Source organism: Bos taurus, chromosome 10 (genome assembly GCF_002263795.3).
Source record: "Bos taurus isolate L1 Dominette 01449 registration number 42190680 breed Hereford chromosome 10, ARS-UCD2.0, whole genome shotgun sequence".
Taxonomy (NCBI): domain Eukaryota; kingdom Metazoa; phylum Chordata; class Mammalia; order Artiodactyla; family Bovidae; genus Bos; species Bos taurus.
The window spans coordinates 85,667,572-85,691,940 of NC_037337.1; the positions used below are offsets into that span (position 1 = coordinate 85,667,572).

Here is a 24,369-nt window from a genome sequence, read left to right on the forward strand (position 1 = left end):
CGGGAGTTGGTGATGGACAGGGAGGCCTGGCGTGCTGCGATTCATGGGGTTGCAAAGAGTCAGACATGACTGAGCAACTGAACTGAACTGAGGAAGTAGAGGAGCTGAGATTCATCTCAGGTTGGTCTGACTCCAGAGTCTTGAGTGGTCATCTGTCTTGGTCATCACCAAAGGACTCTGGTAGGAGTAGTAAGGGCCTGAGACATGGGTAGAGTCCTGGGCGAAGAGAGGGTAAAAGAGAAGAATGGAAGAGGAGGGGAAGAAGAAAACACAGAAAGGAACAAAGAAAGGAAGTTTACAATGTCATGGAACTAAAACTAGCAGCCATTGGATCCAGAGCCACACTAGATAGTGCAAACAGGTGTTTATTCTTGTGGGATGAATGAGAAGCTTTTGAATCTCCACCCTCAAAACTCTTGAGTCAGGTCCGTAGACACCACTGTGTCCTCAGAGCTAGCCCAGGACCTGGCCCATGCGAGGAGCTCAGATGAATGATAGTGCATGAATGAATGTGTGAGTAAGTAATAGAATGAATGATGGTCTACTATGTAAATTATTTAATAAGGCACTGAGTGGCTGAATTAATTAAATGGCAGACGGATAAATTTTTTAAATCTCCATAGGAGAATGAGGAGAGAAGACAGCTAAATCTAAACCACCATTATGTCCAGAGCATTTTATCATGAGATCTGTGCTAAGAGAAGGCAATGGCACCCCACTCCAGTACTCTTGCCTGGAAGATCCCATGGACGGAGGAGCCTGATAGGCTGCAGTCCATGGGGTTGCTAAGAGTAGGACACGACTGAGCGACTTCACTTTCACTTTTCACTTTCATGCTTTGGAGAAGGAAATGGCAACCCACTCCATGTTCTTGCCTGGAGAATCCCAGGGATGGGGGAGCCCAGTGGGCTGCTGTCTCTGGGGTCCCACAGAGTCGGACACGACTGAAGTGACTTAGCAGCAGCAGCAGTGCTAAGAACTTCATAAGCAGTTTTTCATTTAATCCTCAGAGCAAACTCTGTGGTATTATTTTCATTCTTTAAGTGAGGAATTAGGCTTGAAGATGTGAGAAGACACGTTCAAGGGCATGTAGCCAAAGAGCTGGAAATTCAACTTGGCCGTTATACCCAAAAGCTCAGGCTTTTCATTACACAGTGAGTGCTCAATCAATATTACTTCACTCAATACAGGACTTGTTTTTTGTAGCTGCTGCCACAACAGGTGAACCCCCACTTATACAACCCTTGGAAAGCTGTACATTTAAATATAGGTAATTACTTAGCTCATTATGTAAAGGAATATTGTGTGTCCCTTTATAAGTGAAGGATTGCCTTGAACTCATCTGTTTCCTAAATCTGAATTTTGTTCAAAGCAAGGTACATATTAACTAAAGATGTCTACTTGGAGGAGTTTTTTTAATTATTGCTGGGAATATGGAATTTTTGGTGTTTGGATAACTTATGACCAGGCCCTTAATTTTGTGACACTTCATCTTCATGGTTTAAATAAAGGTAAATTAAAATGTACCTTATCCAGAAACCATTAAAGACAAGACACATTCAATATATGTAAAAATAAACAGATTTCTTCAGGATAAAAAAACCACCCTAAGCCAAGTCCAATTATGAACCACAAACTCAGAAAAAAATATTTCTATTATAGACTAAGAACTGTCTTTATACAAAACTCTCTTTAATCAGTAAGAAAAGGTCTATAACCAAATAGCAAAATGGGCAAAGGAAACATAAATGACTTTTAAATATATGAAAAATGTTCTCATTTACTCATAATAAAAAAATATAAATTAAAACCATACTGATGGACTAATTTTTTCACTTATTAGATTGGCAAAGATAAAAAAATGTGATAACACACTATACTTAAGGGGAGGGAGAATATATCTTTTGTTTTAGAAGAAATAAGCTGGCGCTACTTCTATGAAGAGAAATTTGGCAAAATCTATCTAAATTACTCTACATGTATATTTTGAAGGTATAGTTATATCTGCTGCTGCTGCTGCTGCTGCTGCTTCTGCTGCTTTTAAGTCACTTCAGACGTGTCCGACTCTGTGCATCCTACGTATATGCAAAATTATGTATGTGCAAGGTTACCATTGTAGCATGGTTGAAGAGCAAAAGAAGGAAATGATCTTACGATTCATCAGTAGAGGACTAGATAACATATAATGTTTATTTACAAAATGGAGTTCATGCTACATCTAGATATGTGCTAATATATTTCCGAACATCCACATGAGTCTACAGAACTCATGAAATGTATCTAGTTCTAATTGAGATATGCTTTAAATGGAAAACGCACACTAGATTTGGAAGACTTGGTATAAAAAAGTGAATGACACATCTCAATAATTTTTTACATTGATTTCCTGTCAAAATGATAATAGTTCAGATATGCTGGTTTAAATAAAATTTATTGTTAATTTTTTAAAAAAAAGTTTTTATTGAATTTGTTACAATGTTGCTTCTGTTTACGTTTTGGTTTTTCAGCTACATGGCATGTGAAAGCCTGACCAGGGATCGAACCCATGCCCCCAGCATTGGAAGGCAAGATCTTAACCACTGCACCACCAGGTAAGCCCCTCACTTGTCCCTTTTAAGGGCTTCACTGGTGGCTCAGACTCTAGATAAAGAATCCGCCTGCAATGCGGGAGACCTGGGTTGGGAAGACCCCCTGGAGGAGGGCATGGCAACCCATTCCAGTATTCTTGCTTGGAGAATCCCCATGGACAGAGGAGCCTGGCAGGCTACAGTCCATGGGATTGTAAAGAGTCGGACAAGACTGAGCACAGTTCCTTTTAACTTTTCAAATGTGGCTGCTAGAAAGTATAAAAGGAATGTGTGCCTGTCTTTACATTTTATTGAACAGTGGTGGCTCTGGGTAAAAAATTAAAGTGAGAAAAACCAGGGGATAAGAGTATTTAGCATACTACATTTATGCTTTAAAGAAAAGACAAAAGTGCTTTCTGAGAGATTTGCTTCTTTATACATATTTCTGGAATGATACCCTAGAAACGATGATATTGGCTGCTTCTGGAAAGAGAAACTGTAGATAGAGGACAAGGCTGCAATTTGAATCTTGAGTCCTTTAGTAAATTCCTGAATCAATATTTACAAGCATTTTGAATAATATACAGTGATACAGTACTCCCCCCCCCCAACTCCTAACCCCATTCCAATATCCCCAGTGGATGCCTGAAACCCTGGAGAGGACCTAACCCTCTGTAAACTGTTTTCCTTACACTATCTAGGTGGGTTAAGTATACAATGTGGATATGCTGATCAGAAGAATGAGTCACTCACTTCCTAGCCAAGACAGAGTGGGACCAACTGTGGGGCGATGAGCGATTTCAGCATGCTACTCATGAACGTTTGCTTCTGGAAGTTTTCATTTAATATTTTTGCACTGCAGTTGACCTCAGGTGGCTTAGACAGTAAAGAATCCACCTGCAAATTCAGGAGACCTGGTTTCGATCCCTGGGTTGGGAAGATTCCCTGGAAGAGGGCATGGCAACCCACTCCAGTATTTTTGCCTGGAGAATCCCCATGGACAGAGGAGCCTGGCGGGCTACAGTCCACAGGGTCGCAAAGAGTCTGAGGACTAAGAACAACACAAGTGAAATCGAAAAAAGCAAAACTGTTGATAAGGAGGGACGACTGTATTATTCTTTAGATGTTGTGTGTATAATATACATTATGTGCATGTATAATATATATTAGTCAAAAGTAGCTTAAAATATTTAATGTAGAATAAAAATATGCACAGAGAGGCTAGAAAAATAGACAAGTATATATTCATAGAAAAAGCTGAAAATGTGCAGGAAAAGAACTGGCAGTTCTTTTAGTTCTTGTAGTGAGGAGAATGTATTATGGACGAAAAGGGAGAACTTACTCTGTTTTTTTGTTCTGTGCCATTAGGGTCTTTTGTAAAGACAGAGTTTAATTTGTGTAGGTCTAAGAAAAGAAACTAGATTAGAAAGAAATGTACATCTGTTCACAATAGCTGTCTTCATATAATGAGATTATAGGTAATTTTTTCTTCCTACTACTTTAAAGATTCTTCCAATTATTCTACATTTTCCCAATTAGTCTATAAAGATTCTTACTTTGGTAGTGGAAGCACCAGCAAACCTTTGAATCACTAAGGTTTCTTTTTAAAAAATACTTTTAAAGATTCTATTGGCCTTTTAGAGAATTTTAAATTATCTTCATTGCCTTTTTAAATAATAGTAAGGAATGTGGACTCCTTATAAAATGTCAAACGACACAAAGCTACGCGGAAAGAAAAAGTATCTCGTAATTCCATCTCCTTCTGCAAAATCACCACTGCTCTCTGTAAGTTTTAAAATACTGCATTTATGTTAAGCCACTGGAGAGGCTGAGAACTCGAATATACTTGCTTTGTGCCAAGCACAGTTTTAAAAGCTTTCCATTTATCTTGTTGTGTATACCTAACAACATTGGGGGTAAATTTTATGTCCCAATAACCACTGAATCAGGCCTCTGAGGTTTAAAACAACTTGTCTAAAGCCATGTGGGAAGATCCCCTGAAGAAAGGAAATGGCAATCTCCTCCAGTATTCTTGCCTGGAAAAATCCCAATCCGTGGGGTGGCAAAAGAGTTGGACGCGACTGGGCTACTTAACAACTACTTTAGAATGGGGGCAGGGTTGGCATTCAAATCCAAGTCCAGGAGCGTCTAAACCACAGCCTCAGGCGATTGCCATCATGGTGGGTGGGGCTGGGGTGATTAAGATGCCGGGACAAGACCTGAGTTCACTTCTGTGGCCCCCCGCATCCAGCCTTCCTGAGGATGGACATTTGATAAAGGATGTTTGACTTAGGTGATAAGTGTAGGGTTCATGATTGGCAGAGGAGAAAATGTTAATAGTGGAGCTGGGGCATAATCGACCCTGGAGGGCATTTTACAGTGGTAGCCGGGGGTAGGGCGATAAAGAGAGGTGGGTGGAACGGAAGCCAGGGAGAAGCTGCTGGCCCCAGCACTCCAAAGGGTTAAGGCCGGGCAGGAAAGCCCCTGGGGGGAGCTACCACTAAAGGCTGCAATCTGGCCGCCCTCACCTCCCCCACCAGCGGGGGAACTGGACGGGCGGATAGGACTAGCTCCTCCGGGATTATCTGAGGCCTCTGGGCTGAGGTGAGCTGCCGGGAGGGACGGAAGCCCCAGGTACCACACGCTCCTACCTGCCTGCGGGGCTCAGAAAGCCCGGCCTATCCTGGGATAGGCGCCCTGACCCTGGACGGAAGCATCTTTCGCACTCCCTCTCATTTTGGGGGTGAGAGGTGTTGAGTCTCAAGGCAGGGGGATGCTCAGAGCGAGGTGGGGATGGAGGCCTTTCTGGAAGGGAAGGGGCCTGCACCAAAGTGGGGGCAGTGAGTTCTCCAGCCTCCCCCGTCTCACGGGGCCAGGGATGGGGGAGCTGCCTCATGGAAGAGATGCATCCTGGGGGTTCAGGGAGCCCCAAGTTCTCTAACCAATCAGCCAAGGCCAGTTTCCCCAAGCCCTCAGCTTCACTCTCGCCCCCCTCCCCCTCTTAGCCTGGCCGCAGATTCTTCTTTTCCTTCGGTCTTTCTATCTAAACCTTCTCCTCCCCTCCCCTCCCCTCCCCCCAAACTCTTTGGAAATCTTTCAACTTTCTTTCAAGTTTCCCTGGGCAGTTCGGGGTCCGTTTCAGAGTTAGGTCAGGGTGCCTTAACACCCCCAGCTGGGTAGAGAGGCTGACACAATAGCTTCCATCACTTTACCATTGGAAGTGACCCCCGAATTTGCACTTCTTTCATCTTGGGACCAGAGCCCTTGAGGGTGGGCGATTTCCTGGCGGGGAGTGGCTTAAGCCGCTTCTCCACCGGCCAGTTGGCTGAAGACAGTTCGTGCTCAATGGTCCACCACGGATATGACACCAGTTCTGGAGTGAGCGTGGCGCTCAGCTGGGCACGCTGCCCTCAGGGTGACTTAAATGTCCCAAGCTGGAAGGTGGAGAGAGACGTGGATGCCCCCTGGGCTCTGGGCCACCCTCGAGGTCAGTAAACTAGGAAGTTTCCTCTAAATTAGGAAGAGTGGGTGCCTCATGCCGTTTGGAGGCCCCAGGGGATTGAGGGGGTGGCCTTGGGACACCAAAGGGGTCAAAGAGTGACTCTGAAGATGCTGCAGGTACGTGTGTGTGTTTGTGTGTAAGTGTGTGTGAGTATGTGTGTGGAGAGGGGAGGGGAGGCATTGTTTCAAGTTCTCCTTCTCCCCACCCCCACCTCCAGCCCTTCCCCACCCCCACTCGCCTGCCTGTCTCCCCTCCCCTGGCCTTAGCCCCTCCCTTGATGCCCCCAACCCGCCAGCCCTCTCCCCGCCACCCGGGGGCCTCCTGGTGGCTGGAACCACTGCCCATTCACCTTCCCTTCCAGGCACGTGATCCACTAGAGCCCCTGGATTTAGGAACTCCTGAGGCGTGGTTGATGGGGAGGCCCGAAGCCCACCCTGGTGCCCTCAGGCACTCCTGCTGCCCTTGGTGGTGGGAGGTTCCTTGGGAAGTCACAGTCGTGGGACTTGCCTGCCACTGGGCAGTTCCCTGTGGCTCCCTCATGCCCCACGGGGCCTCCTGGCCACTGGGGGAGAAACCAAGATGGCTGGCGCTCCCTTGAGCCAGGGGCGTAGCCTGGGCGGCTGGGTCAGCATGAGCAGGGGGACTGAAGGGCAGGCAGGAGAGGTGTGGAGCCAGGCCGGGGGAGATGCTAGTCTTACAGAGGCCTGCCTGTGTGGCTCCCTTCATGCTTGTCGGGCTTGCTTTGTGAAGGATGGGGGTCCTTGGTGAGCCGGTGTGAAGTCCAGGGAGAGGCTGGCAGGGAGGGTGTCTGTTCTAGGTGCCAGAGACTTGTCAGCACTGTCTGCGCCTCTCTTAGCCCTGCCCAGAGCGCTGGCTCACTCCTTCTAAAATGTAAGGGACAGAGGCCAAACCTGAGCTTGAGACCCCGTCTGCTTGAAATAAGGAGATGGGGATGGTAGGGGAGGAAAGCAGGCCTTGATGAAGGCGAGGCTTTGAATCGCCTGCAGAAGCTACCTGTGTCCATTCATCCATCCCTTGGCTCCAGAGCCCTTCTTGGGTGTCAGAGATGCTGGCTAGATGTTTTTGGATGTGCTGTTTCCTCCCCTTCCAACCTCAAGCCAGGGGAGCCTGTGTAGCCGGAGAGGCTTTGCCTCCTTGGTTTCACGCCTTTTCAGATTCCTTCTAATAATGGTGGGGCCAGGGGAGGCCAGCTGGGCAAGGCCCCTAGATTAGCTCTCACTTTCTGCACCTTATTCTACCAACGCACCTGGTAATTGCCAGCTCTGCTTGGCCTTGTATTTCCAGGGAGCCATCTCCGAAAAGACTGGTGCACCTGAACCCCATCAACCAATTGTCTACTTAAGTATGATTAAGCCTCCCCCTTCGGCCTCTGCCTTTCCCCACTGCCCCCTTCTCTGCTGGTCCAGACCCACCTGAGTTGTGAGGGTGCAGCGCCTCTCCGGGGAGCTACTTTTTCTCTGCAAGCTTTAGAGAAAAAAAGAAGTAGGGTATTACCTACTCACACCTCCTCTTACCTCTTTGGGGAAGAGAAAGGAATGAGCTAGGGTGGAATGGGGTGGGGCTGGGCCTTGGCCAGGTAGGTAGGGTGGGACAGGGGAGGGAAGAGGGTGGGGTTTGCACAGGAAGAAGTGTGATATATCTGGACGTGCTGGAGGGTATCTGGACCCTGCTTCGGGAGTTCAGGCAAGTCAACTTTCCCTTCCCGGACCTCAGTTTCCTTATCTGTAAAATGGCCTGATTTGTCTGAAAGCCCCAAGAATCCATGTGTTTCTGTATCCTTTAGGTAATGACCATTTCGGGCCCTGTATTTCCCTGGTTGGTGGGATTACAGTGGTTTTGAGGGGAGCTCTGGAGTCAGATTGCTTAGGTTTTGTAGTTTTAATAGCTTGTGGTCTTGGGAGTGTTATTTAATTTAACCCCCAAGCCTCTGTTTCTCTAAGTGTGAACTAAGAGTAGCCATCCTGGTGAAGGTGCAGGTGTGATGGAGTTGTAGCTCCTATGGAGGGAAAGTGAGAACCGCATATAAATAAAATTACTTCTGTAAAGCCTGAAGTCCAAATGCTCATCCAGTGCAAAGCCCACAGAAACTTGTAATCGGACAAGGTAACATCGTGCCCTGTTCCCCACATGGAAGAGCAGGAAGAATCACCCACATGATTTAATTGTCCCCTCTTTTTTGTTGAGATTTTGGTTGAATTACCTAAATGCACATAGTAAGCAGTAGGTAATGGTGGTTATTTTCATAATTTTGTTTGGAAAGTAGCAGAGCAGAGAGCTCATTTATATTCATCCGTATAGCAGCATTTACAAGTGATATGCAAGAAAAACAAAACCCCCAGCATCTTTGTTGTCTGCCAGAATGAAAAAGCTCTTCTGTGTGTACAGTTTGTTCCTCAGGGCTCGATTTTTTATCGCATATGGAAGTATTCTTGCTGAAGTTTATCTCCTGAGTCAAAAAAAAATAAATAAAGTTTTTTAAAAAGTAAATATAAAGTATATAAAAGATCAACAGATTAAAAGCTCAATTCCAGGGTCAAATAATATGGTACAAATAGAAATTCAGTGGGAGGTTAGATCAGATTTGTCACAAGAACATTAAAAAAAATCTACAGGTAAGAAATTTTTATCCAAAGCTGATTCTCATTACCCAGTTTTTAAAAAGCTCTCTTTTTTATGGTTATCAAGTAAAATTCTGGTGGTAAGCCTTTGGTTCTTTAAAAACTTTTTTTCACCTTTACTGAACCATAATTTACACCCAAACACATCCTTTTAAGAATGCAAGACACATTCCTTTCAGGTGTGCAGTGAGCTGGCAAATGTGTATACCCACACACAATTTTTAAACCCAAAGCTAATCTAAAGGAATTTATTAAACTCTAAGAACAGAGATCTGAGAAAGGTTAATGGTTTCCTTTTTAATTTAAAAAAGTGTCTGCAAAGGAATATTACTCTGTTTTGCAAAACACAGAAAACTTACCAGTAATTAGGAGGATTAGTTTGTCCTGAGAGGTGACTGGCATTTTAAGCTGGAGTAGATGAATCACGGGTCCTAAAGAGCATCTGGTTTCAACTACTGGCTGCGTCGCTTACGTCACCTGGGCAAATGGGGCCAGTGAGGCTCGTTTTGATGGTCTCAGTTTTTTCACCTGTAAGTTGGGGGTGATGGTGGTTCCCACCTTAAAGTTCAAGCGCCAGGATTGGGACAGTGCATGGCAAAGAGTCAACCTTCCTTAGTAGATCTCTGTCAGCACAAGGGCTAGGCTGCTGCTAACTCTTTGAAAAGACCATCTCTGTCTCAGTCAGCAGTTGTAAACTTTTTGGTCTTGGGCCCCCTGTGTGCTCTTAAACACTGAAGACCCTGAAGAGCTTTTGTTTATATAGCTTACATTGGTCAACGTACATTACATTCAAAATTAAAACTTAAACATTTAGGAAAGATTTCTTTATTAAAAAGAACAAACCTGTTACATGGTAATGAATAATAGTTTTCATGAAAAGAAACTTTTCTAGAACAAAAAGTGTTTCGTGAGAACAAGTGCATCTTTTAGGTTTTTTATGTCTCTGTAATATCTGGTTTAACAGAAGATAAGTAGGTGCTCATCTGTCTCTACATTTAATCTGTGGTGATACGTTATTTTGGTAGAAGTATATGAAGAAAATCCAACTTCATTCAGATACAGATGGACAGAGGGACAGGGGAAGGTCTTTTAACTTCAGTGCATGTAGAATCTTAGCTCCCCAACCAGGGATTGAACCCAGGCCACAGAGGTGAAAAACATCAAGTCCTAACCACTGGACCTTAGGAAATTTCTCTAGAAAGAGTATTTTGATAGCTTTTTCAGTGGATATTTTTTGACAACTATACCAAAATTTAACTGGTGGTAGTTCCTCAAACCTTAGTTATAATGCAGAATCTGAAACAATATTCAGGAACTTTGGTACCCTATTATATTAAAATCCTTTGCTTTCTTTTATACTTTGAAATGATCTGTGCCAGACTATTGGTTATTTGGGAAAGGGGGTTCATTGAGTGACAGACCTTCAAATGCTGGCCATTCCATTACATAGTCTAAAAAGTTAGACGTGTTAGTGTCACCACTGATCCCATCAGAAAAATCTTTAGGTACTGGGAAGCTGTCAAGCTCACTGTAGTAGATACAAGTTTTTCAAAATTCTAATTTTCATATGAAAGCTCAAAAATTTTCCCTGACCATAAAGTTTTCCTTGAAGTGACAGGCTCACCTTATTCACTTTTGAGAAAAACCTCTGTCAAATATATCCAAGTCTAAACAACTAATGCCACTTAATTTTTCTTTCAAGTTAAAAAACATTATTGTACGAAAAAACATCTAGTTCATCATGCAGCCCAAGCAGCTGTCACTTACTTGTTACATACCACTGTGCAGCAGAAATGCTGCCTGTATTTAAGGCTTGTGATTTAAAAAATAATAATCTTTGCTGCATCAAGGACATTTTGGAGTGGTACTAGCTTTCTTTTTCCCAACTGTGACTACATGGTGGTGAAGAACATAGTGATTTCTAGTTTGATCCATGCTGAGGTACTACTGTTTTACTCCAATGTTAACACAATTGCAAAAATCATATCTTAGTGATGTTATCTTAGTATTATTATGAAAAGAGTTTAACTTGAAGCCCCTCTGAAAATCTCAGGGAACCCCAAGGGCCCATGGACTATACTTTAATACTTGTATTATATAATATGTATAATACTAGAAATGTTGTCGCTCAGTCGTGTTTGACTCTTTTGTGACCCTATAGACGATAGCCTACTAGGTTTCTCTGTTCATGGGATTTTTCAGGCAAGAATACTGGAGTGGGTTGCCATTTTCCTTCTCCAGGGGCTCTTCTCAATCCAGGGATTGAACTCAAGTCTCCTGTGTCTTCTGCATTGTAGACGGATTCTTTACCTGCTGAGCCATCAGAGAATTCCCATAATACTAGATAATACTCTAATATATAAGACCTAGCACTTTTGTGGTACTTTACTATGTGCCCGGCACTTTTCTAAGGATGAATATATATATATATATATATGTGCATATGTATGTATATATATACACACACACCCATGTATCGCCATTTTTTACTTTGTCTCATTTATACACACAACAAGTCTATAAGGTACATTCTTTTATTGTCTCCCTTTTAACAGAAAAGGAACCAGAAGCACAGAGAGGTTGATGACTTGCTCAAGCTAATAGCAGAACCAGGATTCAAAGCCATTCTCCAAGATCGAGCTCTTCCTTTGTACCACTGGGTAATTAAACAAACCCCAGGCGGCACGTAGCCATTTTCTTCCATGGCAGAATGGGAGTAGACAGGCAGTATCTGGAGGGACAGGGCGCAGGAGTGTCATCCGGGTACCCGTCCTGACCTCTGCCCTCTCCCCTTTGCCCTGCTAGGATGACCTCTCGGGAGCAGCTGGTGCAGCACGTGCTGCAGGAGCTGCAGGAGGCGGTGGAGTCAGAGGGCCTGGAGGGTCTCGTCGGTGCCGCTCTGGAGGCCAAGCAGGTCCTGTCCTCCTTCGCTCTCCCCACCCGCCGTGGCGGGGGCCCCGGCCCCCAGGTGCTGGAGGTGGACTCGGTGGCCCTGAGCCTGTATCCGGAGGATGCGCCCCGGAACATGCTGCCGCTGGTGTGCCAGGGCGAGGGCAGCCTGCTCTTCGAGGCGGCCAGCCTGCTGCTGTGGGGTGACGCGGGCCTCAGCCTGGAGCTGCGGGCGCGCACGGTGGTGGAGATGCTGCTCCACCGCCACTATTACCTCCAGGGCATGATCGACTCCAAGGTGATGCTGCAGGCGGTGCGCTACTCCCTGCGCTCCGAGGAGTCCCCGGAGATGACCAGCCTGCCGTCCGCCACGCTCGAGGCCATCTTCGACGCGGACGTCAAGGCCACCTGCTTTCCCAGCAGCTTCTCCAACGTGTGGCACTTGTACGCCCTCGCCTCGGTGGTCCAGCGCAACATCTACTCCATCTACCCGCTGCGCAACCTCAAGATCCGGCCGTACTTTAACCGTGTCATCCGCCCGCGCCGCTGCGACCACACGCCCGCCACGCTGCACATCATGTGGGCTGGCCAGCCGCTCAGTGGCCACCTCTTCCGCCACCAGTACTTTGCACCCGTGGTGGGGCTGGAGGAGGTGGAGGCCGAGAGCGCCCACCCCGGCCCGGCTCCGCTGCCCCCGCCCGCCAAGACCTTGGAGCTGCTCAACCGCGAGCCTGGCCTCAGCTACTCGCACCTGGGAGAGCACTCCAGCGTCACTAAGAGCACCTTCTACCGCTGGCGGCGGCAGTCCCAGGAGCACCGGCAGAAGGTGGCCACTCGCTTCTCGGCCAAGCACTTCCTGCAGGACAGCTTCCACCGCGGGGGCGTCGTGCCACTGCAGCAATTCCTGCAGAGGTTCCCCGAGATCTCCCGCTCCACCTATTACGCTTGGAAGCACGAGCTCGTGGGTTCTGGGGCCTGCCAGGCCCTGACCCCCACGGAGGAGCTGACGAAGCTGCCGGAGCGGCAGGTTGCCGAGGGGCTGGGATGCTCCTCGACGGCCGCGTCCAGCCCTGGCGTGGTCTTCATGCAGCGGGCCAAATTGTACCTGGAGCACTGCATTGCCCTGAATACTCTGGTACCTTACCGCTGCTTCAAACGCCGCTTCCCGGGCATCTCCAGGTCCACCTACTACAACTGGCGCCGAAAAGCTCTCCGAAGGAACCCCAGCTTCAAGCCAGTGCCGGCCCTCCTGGAGTCTGGGCCTCCCCAGCCAGTGCCGGTGGGCGAAAAGGCCTTGCTCCCTTGGAAGGGTGGTGAGGTCGGAGAGGGGGCAGCAAAAGCCACGGGTGGGGGCCCACCCGCTCCGCGGGCGTTCCTGCCCCTGAGAGTGCCGTTGTCCCGCTGGCAGAGGCGCCTGCGCAGAGCGGCCCGCAAGCAGGTGCTTGGTGGGCACCTCCCTTTCTGTCGCTTCCGTCTCCGCTACCCGAGCTTGTCGCCTTCCTCCTTTTGGGTCTGGAAGAGTCTGGCCCGAAGCTGGCCCGGAAGCCTGTCCAAGCTCCATATCCCGGCCCCCACCTTGGGCAGAGGGAGCAGGAAGGAGGCAGAGGAGAAAGAAGCTGGCAGGAATGTGATAGCTGCCGTGGCCCCCCCTGAAGGGACTTGGCCAATGGCAGCTTCTCCAGGGCAGGATCCAAGGAAGGCCACAGGAGGGCCTTCCAGAGAGGGGGCCCTGCAAGAAGGGCCCACGGCCCAGGGTCGGCCCCCCAGTGGGTCCTTGTCCAGTCACCCTGTGGTGACAGCAGCCGCGGCAGGGGGCCGGGACGGCCAGGTGCTGGTGATGGACATGCTGGCCACCACGAAGTTCAAGGCCCAGGCCAAGCTGTTCCTGCAGAAGCGCTTCCAGTCCAAGAGCTTCCCCTCCTACAAGGAATTCAGCACCCTCTTCCCCCTCACCGCCCGCTCTACCTACTACATGTGGAAACGCGCCCTCTACGATGGTCTTACTCTGGTGGACGGCTGACAGGGAGGTGTGCAAGGGGCTGGGAGGAAGGAGGACCACTTGGGAGAAGGTCAGAGGCCTGAGTCAGCCCCTGGCTTGGCCAGGATCCCTTTTGCCTCCACGGTGTCTACCGTGACTCCGAGGGCAGCTTTGTGTTGTTTCCCAGCTCCAGGGCAGAGAGAGCCAGAGACCGGCCATCTGGCCTCCTGTAGACAGCTGCAGGACCAGGGATGTTCTCTTCAGTTGTTTACCATTCTTATTTTTATTATCGCGTCTTGGTTTTTTTAGTCTTTTGATTTAAGTGAGTTGGCTGGGCCCCCTTGCTCGTGTTGGAAGCTCTGTGTATGTGGGGACCCGAAGGGAGGTTGGTTAGCTACAGCCGCTCTCAGCTTTTCCCAGGGACACAGGGAGTATTGTAGCGTGGCCATCTGTCCCATTGGGCAGAATATATGCCTTCAGTTTCTTTTGGGGGTTGGCACCCTCTTTACTCAAAGATGTTTCCCAAAGCAATGTTAGAGATCAGATGTGGAGCAGGTCATAACTTCTGCTTGGTGCCCCTAAGGGAGAGGGTGCCAGGTTCCATATGAGCAGAAGCAGAGATGAAGAAGGACCAAGGTTGACCTTTAGGGGAAGGTCCTGAGCCTGATCACTGAGGGCTGACCTGTTCATTGCGAGGAGTTTGGTAAAGGGCTGGGGGAGAGAGCCTTGGGTCCCTGCTTGCTGGTGCTTGGTGCATCTGCTGTGGACCCCTCAGCCCTTGGGGACCCCCATTTTTCTGTTGAGCTCTGCAGAGCCCATGCCCCGTCTCCAGTGAGAGACCACACAGGGGCCAGGCAGGTGAGAGACTGACTTTGCATTGTCCAAAATGAAGTTGGAAAACCAAAGAAATAAAGTGATGTGGTGCTCACAGCCCCTGGTCTCTGGTATTTGTTTTTGCTCTAAGTGACTGCTCCTTCCCATGTTCCCTTTGATTTAAGGGGACTGAGAGTGACCATTTCTTTTCCCAGGTCCAAGACTTGGACAGAGGGAATTGCTCTGTGGTTTCTGCTTAGAATTAGATGTTGACCTTGGATGTTCTTCCAGCTGGGGCAGGGCTTTGGCTGCCTGGAGAGATACTTCCCAACAAATGGGAGTTGTTTAGTTGTTCAGTAATGTCTGACTTTAGCCTGCCAAGCTCTGTCCGTGGAATTCTCTAATCAAGAATACTGGAGTGGGTTGCCATTTCCCTCTCCAAGGTATCTTCCTGACTCAGGGATCAAACCTGTGTCTCCTGCATTGGCAGGCAGATTCTTTACCTCTGAGCCACTTGGGAAGCCCCAACAATGGGAGAAAACTGGCCAACTCAGTATGCTCAGAGGCCAGGCCAGCATGAGTGTCAAGTCAGTGTCAGGCTTCTTTAGTCTTTGAAATGCACCCAGGCAGGCTAGGTCCAGTCGCAGGTGAGGAAACCAAGCCTCAGCGTGGTTCACTTGCATGCCCCCTCCAGCATGGCGGAGTATTAAGGCCAGACTTCTGCTTGTTGCAATGCCGTGTCCCTGGAGGAGAAGTTCCCTTTGGCCCTTTCTCCTTGTGTCTAGGTATTCCGTAGTAGCTATCATCCTCCTGGTCTTGGGGAGTCATTGTTGGTTCTGCTATTTTTCACCCCCGCATTGGTGCATCAGCGAGTTCCATTGACTCTGACTCTAAAGTATGCCCCTCCCCTTCATGCTGCTGCCCCACCATCTCTCCTGTCCACATCTCAGGTTCTCCCTGGCTCCTCCTTCCACTCCTGCCTTATACAATCCATTCTCCAGAGGGCAACCAGAGAGATCTGAAAGCGAAGTCGGGTTCTGTCACTTTCCTATCTGAAAGGTGTCAGCGGCTTCCCTTCACTCTTAGAATTCCTTGCATTGCCTTACACAGTCCTTCCTTCATAAACTGGGCCCTCTGTTGTCCTTACCACCACATGCAGCCACGCTGGCTGTCTGATCTTGAACGTGCTGTGCTTACTCTCGCTTTAAGGTTCTTCGCCTCTGTTCCTTTGGACTCTTTGCTCTCTGCCTGGAGTGCTTTGCCTTGTTATCTTTACAGGGCACGCTCCCTAACATTCAAATCTGAGTCACTGCCCCACATCCCATCTACATTCTCTACGTGGTGCTTATTCCCATCTGTTTTTGTTGTTTATTTACTTACTTGATTGTCTTATCCCCACACCTCCTTAACCGTATAAACCCCATGAAAAGCAGGGCTGTCCCTGGCCTGGTTTACACCACCATATCCCCAGCAGGTAGATTAGTTTCTGACCCACAGTAGGCACCACAGTTTGTTGAAAGAAGGAATGAATGAATGCAATGTGATGTCTCACTGTTAACTCTTCAGCTGCCTTTTTTTTTTTTTTTAAATCAAACTGAATCCTATTTCTTGTTCACCATTTTTCCCCCATCCCTGCCCACCTCATCTAGGCCAGTGACTTTGCTCTCATCTCTGATTTTTGAATGGTTTCCAAATGGATTCTGCCTCCACTTGGACTATCCCATTTCAGCCTCCCTGACAAAGCCCAGAGTGATCTCTGGTCCCTCTGTTGCCCTTACCACCCCTGCTTGCCCTTGCCCCCTACCTGCTTTTCCAGGAACCACGCAGCATTGTCATGGCGTGGCCATTGTTCTCTCTCTCACCCTGTGGGGTCTCTACTGAACCCCCAGTGGCATTGTAGTTGCTTGCTGCTGCTGCTACTAAGTCACTTCAGTCGTGTCCGACTCTGTGCGACCCCATAGACGGCAGCCCACCAGGCTCCCTGTCCCTGGGATTCTCCAGGCAAGAATACTGGAGTGGGTTGCCATTTCCTTCTCCAATGCATAAAAGTGAAAAGTGAAAGGGAAGTCGTTCAGTCGTGTCCAACTCTTCGAGACCCCATGGACTGCAGCCCACCAGGCTCCCCCATCCATGGGATTCTCCAGGCAAGAGTACTGGAGTGGGGTGCCATTGCCTTCTCTGAGTGTAGTTGCTTAGTAGTCTCAAAGTCCCTTACAGAAGGGATTGGACAGGTGAGGTTCCTGCCTGACCTGCGATGGCCACCTATAGCCAGCAGGTGGCACTCTGGTGCAGCAGGAGACAAAATCTCTTGTGTTCCTTATTTCCAACTCCAGTTTACCACTCTTAACTGCTGTAGCTGTCAGAAGGTGGCACCAACGTCCATCCTGAGAACTGCCTTGGCTGAGGACGTTGGATTTTCCTGTTTGCTCCCTTCCTAAACCCTCAATCAGAGCAGATCTGATGCCTGGAGCAGCATCTCACAAGAGAAGTAAAAATCACCTGGATCTCTCCCTGGGGGAGTATGGATTCCAGGGCCCTACCTGGACCTTCTGATTCTAATCTTAGACATCAAAGAAGCAGTAATATGCACAGGAGAGAGCTTTTCAACTTTGCCATGCCTCACTTTCTCCATCTGTAAAATAGGGATTGTAGAAATGCCTGCAATATTGCATGTTGTACACAGTAATGCTCAGTGAGGGTTTGTTATGTAACAATGATGTCCCTGGGAATCTAATTCCTGTGTTCTAGGAGGAAGCTAATGCCTAAGGAGGTTCTTGCTCAAGTTAGCCTCTGGATTAAAAACGCTCCTGTCCCAAGACGGGAAGGTCCCTTTGTCAGAGGCCAGCACTGAGCCTAAATCTACAGGGAGACAGTTTAGCTTCTCTTGGAAAAAAATTAAGAAAAATGATATGTCAATATTTATTGATTTCGAAAAGGTTTTGTTAAGTGTGGTTCAATTACTCTTCTGTAGAAAATCTGCTTCCTTTATAATCTGCTTAGAAAGGCAGAAATACCTAAGCAGTGGCCATATTTGCTAAGAATACTTCGTGTGGATTCTGAAGTTGACATTTGTTGAAATTATTTGCTGTTTTTTTGGCACCACTTTCTATATCAGAAGCAAAGGTGGAAAGGAATTCTAGTGAGTGAACAATGTTTGAATAAAGGGAGAAAACAGAATATGTGAGGTTAGCTTTTCACAGTCTGTACTGTTGTAACAATGAGTTCTAAAATTTTGATTGTAAAAACTTTTCCCTAAAAAAGCAGTCAGTTGAAACATGAATAACTAAAAAAAATTTAAGTATCCATCTATTTCCCCCTGGCCAGGGGGCAGGAGTCCTGTGTTTTAGTGGAGATGATCTTATTTACCTTGATGCTCAAGGTTGCTCCTCAAATATTTCCGAAGTCCAGCAGCACTCAGGCCCTTGGGTGGCTCATGGGCCCTGAGCATCACCTCATATCTCACCCCCCCTGGCTGTTCCATTTTTGCCTCATTCTCACCAACTACCAAGCTGGACTCCTTCCCCCATCTTCCACCAATGTGCTCTTCTCTCAGCAGTTTTTACCATGGTTGCTGCCAGCATCAGGTGATCAGATGACCTGGCCAGAAAGCTGGGTGTGCATCATCCTAGAATTTCCTCTCCCCAACATCGCCATCTCAGGCTTCCCTGGTGGCTCAGGTGGTAAAGAATCTGCCTGTAAGGCAGGAGACTGGGATTTGATCCCTGGGTTGGGAAGATCCCCTGGGGAAGGAAACGGCAACCCACTCCAGTATTTTTGCCTGGAGAATTCTATGGACAGAGGAACCTGGTGGGCTACAGTCCAGGGGGTCGCAAAGAGTTGGACTCGACTGAGTGACTATCACTTTCACTTTTCACGTCTTTGTCTCAGCAGGACCATAGGAACGTTGCAAGCTTTTCATATTTCCACGCTGCTGGGTTATCACAGGAAAGAGAATTTGATTGGTTCAGGCCATCCTCATCCTTTCCTCTGAGCACAGGTCTCGTGCCAGGTCACATCTGAGGCCGCCCAAGTCTCGTCCAATCGCCTGTGCCTGAGGTGCTGGATCAGCCTTGCTCGCCAGAGGGGTCTGGCAGATGTCATAGGCTCCTCTCCAGCAACCCATGATAGGCTGAGCCCTGTGCCACAAGCTGAGGATACAGAACCATTTGGTCTCAACTCTTGTCCTAGCAAAGGCCTCCGTTTACTGGCAGCTGAGATGTGACTCAGGCTTTCATATGCACACAGTGGGGTCACAAGGGAGCGAGGGCCGGCTTTGGCATTTCATAGCTCACCCTGAACCCCTCCCAGCTTGAAGCTTCCTAGGGCCGCCTCTTCTCCAGGGAATGTAGGCTGCCTGGTGGTCTCAGAAATGCCTCGATTACTCCTCAAAAGACGCTGGATGCTGGTTGTAAAAACTCACCCCAGTTTGGTGACTGCCATAGGGCGACAGCAACCTGAAGGACAGGCTCCCTGCCACAAGGCAATTGTTAAGGTGGGGCTGGAAGACTCTGGAGTACAGGTGAGGGGAACCTTCTCATGCCCTTCCCAACCCAGCATGCCTGTGGGTTGTCACTGGCAGGTTCCTGAATATTCCCTTTACTGGTTTAGCTCATGGAAAGGGAGGAGGAAGCTTTCAGGGAGATGAGAAGCAGCTGAAAGCAGGTTTAACGGTATAAAAAAATTTTTTTCCATGGAAAATGACTTTGAAAATAGCATGAAATCCGCTTAGCTCTAGCGGCTCCTCCCTGCCAGGCAGAGAGAGAGCTGGAGGGGGACCAGGAGGGTATAACCAGGAGAGTTGGGGGCCGACAGCTGCTTGTGGATTACCCTCCCACCTGAGGACTCCAGGGGATGGCAGGGGGGAGACTGCCAGAGGTCCTTCCCAGTCCTCACCTGGGCTAGGCTGCAGCTCCCAGGTTGCAGGCTCGGGGGAGGCACAGGCTGTAAGGAGTCAGGGAGGTGTCTAGGGAGCACCTGAGTGCCTTTGCATTCTGACCCCCCAGCCCAGTCTGGCTCGGAAGGGTTGATGCAATTTTATGGCTTGGGTATTTTGACAGTAAGTCAAGCTCAGTTTCTAGGCCTTCTGACTTTGGGCAGAGTTATCTGTTGTCATTTAAGACAGAACTGAGGGACGGTGAGTGGGTATAGCTAGGCAAAGAGTCAGACACGGCTTAGTGACTAAACAACAACAACCCATTGTCATTTAAGACAGTACTAAGGGGTGGCGAGCGGGTATAGCTAGGCTGCGTTGCAGTACCCAGGACAGGGACTGGTGGCTGTGGAGACTTCAGACCTCGCCTTTGTGGCAACAGGAGGGAGGCTGGTATCTTAGGGAGATCGAATACTTCATTCGTTCATTTGGTCCCCATTTGTTGAGGCCTGGAGGCAAGGGAGAGGAAGGATGCAAAGTTAAGACCTAGTGCTCCTTGGAGGTGTTTAGAAACACTGACCATCCAATTGGTTCTCCATCCCGAGTTCAAAGGTTCTCAGAGGTCTGGTAAGTGTTGTTGCTCAGTCACTTAGTCGTGTCTGACTCTTTGCAACCCCGTGGACTGCAACACGCCAGGCTTCCCTGTCCTATACCATCTCCTGGAGCTTGCTCAAACTCATGTCCATCGAGTCGGTGATGCCATCCAACCATCTGGTCTTCTGTCATCCCCTTCTCCTCCTGCCTTCAATCTTTCCCAGCATCAGGGTCTTTTCCAATGAGTCATTTCTTCACATCAGGTGGCCTAAGTATTGGAGCTTCCACTTCAGCATCAGTCCTTCCAATGAATATTCAGGACTGATTTCCTTTAGGATGGACTGGTTTGATCTCCCTGCTGTCCAAGGGACTCTCAAGAGTCTTCTCCAAAACCACAGTTCAAAAGCATCAATTCTTCATCGCTCAGCTTTCTTTATAGTCCAACTCTCACATCCATACATGACTACTGGAAAAACCATAGCTTTGGCTGCTGCTGCTGCTGCTAAGTTGCCTCAGTCGTGTCTGACTCTGCGACCCCATAGATGGCAGCCCACCAGGCTCCCCCGTCCCTGGGATTCTCCAGGCAATAACACTGGAGTGGGTTGCCATTTCCTTCTCCAATGCATGAAACTGAAAAGTGAAAGTGAAGTCGCTCAGTCATGTCCAACTCTTAGCAACCCCATGGACTGCAGCCTACCAGGCTCCTCCATCCATGGGATTTTCCAGGCAACAGTACTGGAGTGGGGGTGCCATTGCCTTCTCTGATAGCTTTGGCTAGATGGACCTTTCTTGGCAAAGTAATGTCTTTGCTTTTTAGCATGCTGTCTAGGTTGGTCATAGCTTTTCTTCCAAGGAGCAAGCCTGCAGTCACCATCTGCAGTGATTTTGGAGCCCAAGAAAATAAAGTCTGTCACTGTTTCCACTGTTTCCCCATCTGTTTGCCATGAAGTGATGGTACCGGATGCCATGATCTTCGTTTTCTGAATGTTGAGCTTTAAGTCAACTTTTTCACTCTCCTCTTTCACTTTCATCAAAAGGCTCTTTAGTTCTTCTTTGCTTTCTGCCATAAGGGTGGTGTCATCTGCATATCTGAGGCTGTTGATGTTTCTCCCAGCAATCTTGATTCCAGCTTGTGCTTCATACAGGCCAGTGTTTCTCATGATGTACACTGCATATAAGTTAAATAAGCAGGGTGACAATATACAGCCTTGACATACTCCTTTCCCGATTTGGAATCAGTGTTTTGTTCCATGTCCAGTTCTAACTGTTGCTTCTTGACCGGCACACAGATTTCTCAGGAGGCAGGTAAGGTGGTCTGGTATTCCCATCTCTTTCAGAATTTTCCAGTTTGTTGTGATCCACACAGTCAAAGGCTTTGGCATAGTCAATAAAGCAGAAGTAGATGTTTTTTCTGGAACTCTCTTCTTTTTCCGATGATCCAATGGATGTTGGCAATTTGATCTCTGGTTCCTCTGCCTTTTCTAAATCCAGGTTGAACATCTGGAAGTTCATGGTTCACATACTGTTGAAGCTTGGCTTGGAGAATTTTGAGCATTACTTTGCTAGCATGTGAGATGAGTGCAATTTTGCAGTAGTTTGAACATTCTTTGGCACTGCCTTTCTTTGGGATTGGAATGAAAACTGATCTTTTCCAGTCTTGTGGCCACTGCTGAGTTTTCCAAATTTGCAGGCATATTGAGTGCAGCACTTTCACAGCATCATCTTTTAGGATTTGAAATAGCTCAACTGGAATTCCATCACCTCCACTAGCTTTGTTTGTCATGATGCTTCCTAAGGCCCACTTGACTTTGAATTCCAGGATGTCTGGCTCTAGGTAAATGATCACACCATCGTGGTTATCTGGGTCATGAAGATTTTTTTTTTTGTATAGTTCTGTGTATTCTTGCCACCTGATCTTAATATCTTCTGTTTCTGTTAGGTCCATACCATTTCTGTCCTTTATCAAGCCCATCTTTGCATGAAATGTCCCCTTGGTATCTCTAATTTTCTTGAAGAGATCTCTAGTCTTTCCCATTCTTTTGTTTTCTTGTATTTTGTTGCATTGATCACTGAGGAAGGCTTTCTTATCTCTCTTTGCTATTCTTTGGAACTCTGCATTTAAATGTGTTTATCTTTCCTGTTCTCCTTTGCCTTTAGCTTCTCTTCTTTTCTCAGCTATTTGTAAGGCCTCCTCAGACAACCATTTTGCCTTTTTGCATTTCCTTTTCTCGGGGATGGTCTTGATCACTGCCTTCTGTACAGTGTCATGAACCTGCATCCATTGCTTCCATGTAAATAAATTTTTCAATACCATTTCTAGAGAGCAGGATTTTGAGACAGCCATTTGGCCCTGGCACCTTGATGAGGCCCCAAATCAACTAAAATATCAGCTTCTTAAAAAGTATCATCTCATTGTTGGTAGCTTGCGACTAGCCGTGATAGAGTAGTTGCACCACAGAAACTGGCAAATCCCACACATCAGCCAGATGTGGTGGGGTGCCCAGATGTCCTGTGACACCCCTGTGGTCTTTCTTCTCCCTGCAACACTTTTCCCTAGGTCTTTACAAGATGCCTCTTGTCAGCTTCAAGCCCAAGTCATATTGCCTGTTCTGAGAGGCCCCCTGACCCCCCACCTCACCTGGGCTCTGGTCACTCTGACCACATCCCTTCACGGCTGTCATCACCATGTGAAACAGCTGTTTTCTGGATCATGGTCTGTCTTCCTCACTGGAATGCCTGTCCCCCAAAGAGTGGGAACTCACCTGACTGGTTCCTTGCTTCATCCCTCGGACCAGAACAGGGCCTGGCACATGGAAGTTGCACAAAAGCACTTACTGGGTTAAGAAATAAGTGGGTTTGGAGTGGGAGTCCGGGTGTTTCTTCCTGGGCCCTCTGCCAGGGACTCCCTGTGTGGCTCTCAGTGGAAAGACTGGTGCCAGGCACTGGCATGCTCTTGGCCAGGCCACACTGGGGATGAGAAGGTGGAAGGAGGAAGAGGGGAGAAGGCGGGAGAGGAGAGGGAAGAAAAAAGTCTCTGTTGCTTTAGAAGCTCTTGCACTAGACGGGAATGGGTCAAACACATCAGATCCTTGTCTTGGGGGTAGGATTGCCAGATTTAACAAGTGAAAATAAGATTCAATTAAATTTCAGATAAATAATTCTTTAATATATGTTCTGTGCAATATTTGAGACATACTAAAACATTATTCATTGTTTACCCAAAGTTAAGATTGAACTGGGTGTCCTGTGTTTTATCTGGCAGCCCTACTTGGAGAGTTGGCAGTGACGAGCTGGCAAGGTCTCCCTGAGCTCTCTGGTCTCATTAGCATCCTCTTGCCAGCTCTCTCTGTGGGAGATGGCAGAGGACCCCCGTACCCCCATCTTTCTCCCCATGTATCCAGAGAGATACTGAGCACCTTCACTTTGACCACCAAGTGGCTTTCACCTGAAGCGCATCTGGACCATGCTGTGGGCCGGCCATGTTCAATGTGGCTGAGCATGACAATCACCTGGGTGCTTTTAAACTGGCTTTGCCCAGGCCTAGTCACAGGCCAATTCTATCAGAACCTCTGTGTGATCTCATTAACCTGCCTTGTGATTTTACCTTCTGAATATCTCTAAAATCTGCCCACTTCTCCCCATGTTTATCATCACATATTGGACTGTATTACACCCTGAACCAACCTCCCACAGGTACATTCTAGCCTCTTCTAACCTGTTCTTCAGGTTGCAACAAAGAGGGCATTTTTGAAACATACGTCACTAAACACGTCATGTCCCTTGCTTAAAATCCTTCAGTGCCATCCCTTTCTTTTCTTAGGAAAAAGATCAAAACAGTAGCTTTACAGTGGAGAAATGTGACAGACACCAATGAGATCAAGTGATTGAGGTTAATAATACTAGGAATAAGACATATAACTTCTATGGAAGTCTTGCCAGAAATTCATAATTTGGTCTAACCCCGAGGAAACATCAGACAAGCTGAAACTGAGAGACATTCTACATAATAAACGATGAGTACTCTTCAAAAGTCTGAAGGTTTTGAAGAATAAAACTGAAAATGTTACAGATTGGAGGAGACAAAGGAGACACAATAAACAAATGGGATGTGGACTCTGGACTGGATTCCGGAATAGGAAAAGGAGATTAGGGGGAAATGGGTGACATTTGAATAAGTGCTGTAGTTTGTTTAGTAGGATCATACCAATGCTATTTTCCTGGTTTTGAGAACTGTACATACTCATGTGAGTTGCTAATCTTAGGGGAAGGATAGATGGGAATTCTCTGTACTATTTTTGCAACTTTTCTGTAAGTTGAAAATAGTTTCAAAATAAAAGGTTAAAAAGAAAATCCTTAACATGGCCTCAAGAGCTCAGCATTGCCTAGCCCTGGACTGCCTTTTCCATAGTCTCTGATCTCTTTCCCTGATGTACAAGTCTTTCACATGCTCTGGCCTTTCAGAGAGAATATTTCTCTACTTGCAATGCTTCCCCAACCCCATTTTCCCTGCTTAGACC

At 47.5% G+C, this 24,369-nt stretch overlaps 1 protein-coding gene across 1 annotated transcript; it reads left to right on the forward strand.

Moving 5' to 3' along the window:
• The first annotated feature begins 11,514 nt into the window (after positions 1–11,514).
• On the forward strand, positions 11,515–13,617 carry VRTN (vertebrae development associated). The gene has a single exon (NM_001206630.1). The coding sequence runs from the start codon at positions 11,515–11,517 to the stop codon at positions 13,615–13,617; it is 2,103 nt and encodes a 700-aa protein (NP_001193559.1).
• Positions 13,618–24,369: the final 10,752 nt, after the last annotated feature.